We start from the raw sequence: 4,329 nt of genomic DNA, 5'->3' as shown, positions 1-4,329 counted from the left end.
GGGGGGGGTAAATTGTTTTAGATAGCTAGATATAGGAACTAGTGCAGTATATGTTCAAAGCTGTCAGTTGTCTTTTATGTACATAGACACAAGGTTTTTTTTTTTTCCAAGTGGAGAAGTACTCAAGATCACAGAAACAAGAGGAAATAGTACAGCGCTGTTTATAGATGTTACTCTGCAGGCATGCGTCACTGCTGAATAAGGTTAGGGCCCTTGTGAATACCAGAAGCTACAGAACAGCAGAATTGTTGGAAGTGAAGCATTTTTATTTTACCCAAAAGTCTAGAAGAGAAAACTTAAGTTTTTAAACAACTTTGTTTGGTCTCTTTTCTTGCAGGTTTGGGAGACATGGCAGTGTCCAATACCATTGGCAGTAATGTCTTTGATATTCTAGTGGGACTTGGGGTTCCCTGGGCGATGCAGACCATGTGCGTTAACTATGGATCAGTGGTGAGAGGCTAGTTTGCTCTACAGGAGTTTGTACTTGATCGTTTCTGTTCTATTAAATGGATGAAACCACCAAAATCCAGGTGAATCGTGCACATGAGTCTTCTTTGTGTTTCAGGTGATGATTAACAGTCAGGGGCTGCTTTACTCAGTGGTGCTTCTCCTGGGCTCTGTGGCCCTCACGGTGAGAATAAAATGCTTACATGTTGTGTTCACACGTTGCTCTCTTCTAGAAAGATGATCTAGTTAATTGCTGTACATGTTTTAAATAAAACTGAAGTAATATTACAGAATTAAGATCGCACTTCGGTTGGTGTTGCCTCTGTTCTGTGATAATTGGTTCATTCAATATTTAGAATTCTACAATGTGATAACCTCGTGCTGCATTTGGCAATAATTTGAAATTTGATATCCTTTGAAAATTCTGAGCTCCAGTCAGACACATTCATAAATTTCACAGTGTGGCATCAAATATACATGAGTCCCCACACAGTCAGTGGTAAACAAATATTACTTCTACAAACTGTAGTTATTACAAAATGTGTGCGTGGTCCCCCTCCATATAGATTTTCTGTAGCAGTATCACTTGTGCACAGCAGAGTTCTGGCTGTTGGTGCGTGTGTGTCTTTTTCCACTTTAGCACATTTTATGTTAGTAATCGTCAGCATGCACATGTAAACAAATACATAATCATGAGTGGAAATCGTTGCAGTGAGTAAACAAAGGAAAGAGTGGAAACTAGAGCTCTATTTGCTTAATGGTGAACTTTAAACACTGATCAGGTGTAGACGGTGTAGATCGTTTCTTTACTGTAGTGCCAGCAAAAAAATACAACTTTCTGTCAGTGAAACTTGCTTAATTGGATTTGTTTAAACAGATAATGCTGCTACATAAATGAGAAATTTCGTTTTCATTTTATCTGGTAGAGAAACTGATTTTGAAATTCTTTTTCTCATGCTCAGGATTCAGTAACGAGCCTTTTGATGTTTTGTGTGTGTGTGTGTGTGTGTGTGTGTGTGTGTGTACACAGGTGCTGGGGATCCACTTCAACAAGTGGCGGCTGGATTTAAAGCTGGGCGTGTACGTCCTCGTCCTGTATGCCGTTTTCCTCTGCTTCTCTATCATGATAGAATACAACGTCTTCACTTTTGTCAACCTTCCCATGTGTATGGAAGAGTAGAGCACAGCAGCATGCCTCGAATACCAAAACCTCAAGGCTCCCATAACAACCCTCAATTTTCTTTTCTACAATAACACGGACCTATCAGCAGACTGTTCTCCTCCTCCTTTGCACTCTCTTCTTTGTAATCCTCTTGTCCCAAATATGAATCTAATTTACTTACGAGGCAGTAAGCTGTAAGAATGGATGCCGTTGTACGTCTCAAATTTGTCTCCTTGTCACACAGTGCCGGTCCTTAATGCCCGTTATTTGGGGCATTGCCTGTTACTGCAGTAAAGTATTTAGTTCCTCTGTGCGCCTGCTATCTTTCTACCCATCTAGCATGCCTTTAGATGTTGGGGACCTTCAGAAATCATAAGTGCCCCTGTTAATTGTTGGTGTGTTTTCAATGTTCACGTTGTAGAGATTCACACACCATTTCCAAAGCCTTTCCACAAACCAAAAGAGTCTGTCGAGGAAAAAGGAAAAAAAAAAAAAAAATTAACAAACCACAAACCTTGATCCCAATCTAAACCCTCACAGAGAGCTTTCCTTAAAGTAATTCCTTAAAGATTTACCAATTACCCAAGAACCCAAAGACTCACTCGCTCTTCAGCTTTCTGGAGGAGGGTCTTGTCCTTGGCAGCTCCCCTCCTCCAGCTTGGACCTGACTCTCCTGGCATGGCCTTTGGCATGAGGGAGCAGCTACAGTTAGTGCTACACTTCACTCACTTGCCATGTGCAACTCCCAACCCTCTTCTGCTTGATCAAATGTTTGTTTTCTTAAAAAAAAAAAAAAAGACCTTTTTGTCTGGACACTTTGTGTCAAGTTGTATCACAGTCCAGATCCGATGACTGTGAGAGGTGTTATGCATATGCAGCACTGCACAATGTAAATTTGTAAACACTTTTTTTGTATTTTTTTTTCAAAACAAGGTTTTGTTTAGTATGAAATACGGAAGAGAGCTTGTTGCAAATATTGGACATTGCCTGTTTTTCACTGAAACAAATTGCACATGGAAATGCTTTTTGTTGCTTTCTGCTGTAAGGAGATTTGACCACTCAGAGGTACTGGCTGGCAGTGGCGACTCCACTCCAGCTTTATTTTCGTTTAGCAATGTGTCAATCCACTTTTCCCTCCGCACAAGTTCAGAAAGACAAACGGACGACTGGCTCCACATCTGATCTTTCTCATCAGGTGGCGTTCTCATTTTGAGACTGCATCCGCATGAAGATATTTGTTCCAAAAGAAAACCAAACAGAAAATGCAAAGAAACCAGATGGTTCTCAACACTGTCTGCTATATCACCTTCTGGCCAGTAGGGACTACTGCAGCTCCTCTTCCCAGGGCAGAGGGGGGGCAACCACAGCTGTCAGTTATCAGGGAAACACAGAGGTGGAGATGGTGATGGTCTCTTGATTTTGAGTTACATGTAGATACTGCACTTTAACAGCCGTCCTCTCATTCTGAATCAACTAGTGCTTCCTTATGTGCGTGTGTATGTTCAGTGTATAAGTGTCCGTGTGACTGTGTGCGTGTGTGCCAGAGAACATTGAGTGCATGTGTGCGGGCCCACGCTACGTTTCTCACACCGGACTCGAAAACAGACCGGGACCTCGTTAACAACATGAGCACACCTGTCTGCAGTGCATGCTGGGACATCTAAAGCAGCTCCTCCACAGCACAGCGAAAGGCTGAGGGCCTCTGGGCATGTCAACGGATGCCGCCCTGCCCACTTTTACAAAAAACGGCAGCTACGAGCCACACTGCAATCCAGACATTTTGACATCATGCAAAAATGCCTGTGAGGAGTCCGCAAGTGAGGCGCAGAGACTTAAAAACTATGTTCGTGGAGAGTGTTAAGTGTTGAAAATATCCCTCTGCCCCATTGTTGGCAGCAGGCACTTGTATATGCAATCTCAATGTAAAGAATTTGTGACAGAAGGACCCCCTCCCCCCTGCAAGAATGCCATATAAGGATGGAGGGGGGAACCTTGAAGATGTGATGTCAGTTTGTCTACTAGTACTTGATGTGTGAGCTCACAAGTGTGTTTGTGACAGCTGAGGAACTCTGTGCAAAGGGTGGAAGTGTCTGGAGCAGTGGCTTTGTGGGTAGTCTGGTGTCTCCTCTTACACACAATCCTTTGTCGTCCTTCGCCACTCGCATTAACTCCCCGCCAACCGTGGCTCGAGGAGGTTGGGGGCAGCAGCGAACATGGGATGGTGGCATGAATGGCTTTTCTCAGTTGTCGTTTTGGGTTTTTTTTTTTTAAATTCCAGAGTGAGAGCAGGCTTTAAAGGATTTTTTTTTTTTCTCTTAAAGAATTAAAAAATAAAATAAAAGTCAGACCCACCCCAAAAGCTGCTAGTCTGTCAGGGTTCAATGACTGTGGATCAGCTGGAGGTGACCACACAGGGAGTCCGCCAATCACCTACCCTTGTACAACAATCCTCTGACCCTCCCAACACTTTTAGTGGCAACTAATATCTGTACATATATACATAGCCGCTGTTTTCTTTTAATTTATATTTTTTATGCTTTCTTTGAAGAAGGCATATTTGTACTGTACTTGGGTTGATTCGGAAATTATTTTTTTTTCCCTTTTTCCTGTGTATAGTCTTTGCCCACTTAAGTGGGCAAGGGTGCACCAGGGTTAAACAGCTCATCTGTTTGTTGGACACGGCGTATATTCTCATTAATTTTCTGGGTTTTTTTTTTTTT

The 4,329-nt window shown here is 42.5% G+C and overlaps 1 protein-coding gene across 2 annotated transcripts in view; it reads left to right on the top strand.

Moving 5' to 3' along the window:
- The window catches only part of slc24a4b (solute carrier family 24 member 4b), a 32,308-nt gene extending 29,220 nt beyond the window's left edge, over positions 1 to 3,088 (top strand). For both annotated transcript variants that reach the window (XM_042222706.1, XM_005935414.3), the window contains exons 15-17: positions 338 to 450; positions 566 to 631; positions 1,478 to 3,088. In XM_042222706.1, the coding sequence (XP_042078640.1) occupies positions 338 to 450; positions 566 to 631; positions 1,478 to 1,627 (329 nt within the window). In that variant the 3' untranslated portion in view covers positions 1,628 to 3,088. The remainder of the gene's footprint in view (positions 1 to 337; positions 451 to 565; positions 632 to 1,477) is intronic.
- The last annotated feature ends 1,241 nt before the right edge of the window (positions 3,089 to 4,329 follow it).

This window comes from Haplochromis burtoni, unplaced genomic scaffold, assembly GCF_018398535.1.
Source record: "Haplochromis burtoni strain Fernald_Lab_line unplaced genomic scaffold, NCSU_Asbu1 Contig_92, whole genome shotgun sequence".
Lineage (NCBI taxonomy): Eukaryota > Metazoa > Chordata > Actinopteri > Cichliformes > Cichlidae > Haplochromis > Haplochromis burtoni.
The sequence above is the reverse complement of the archived record's forward strand: the minus strand, read 5'-3'. Positions and strand labels throughout refer to the sequence as shown.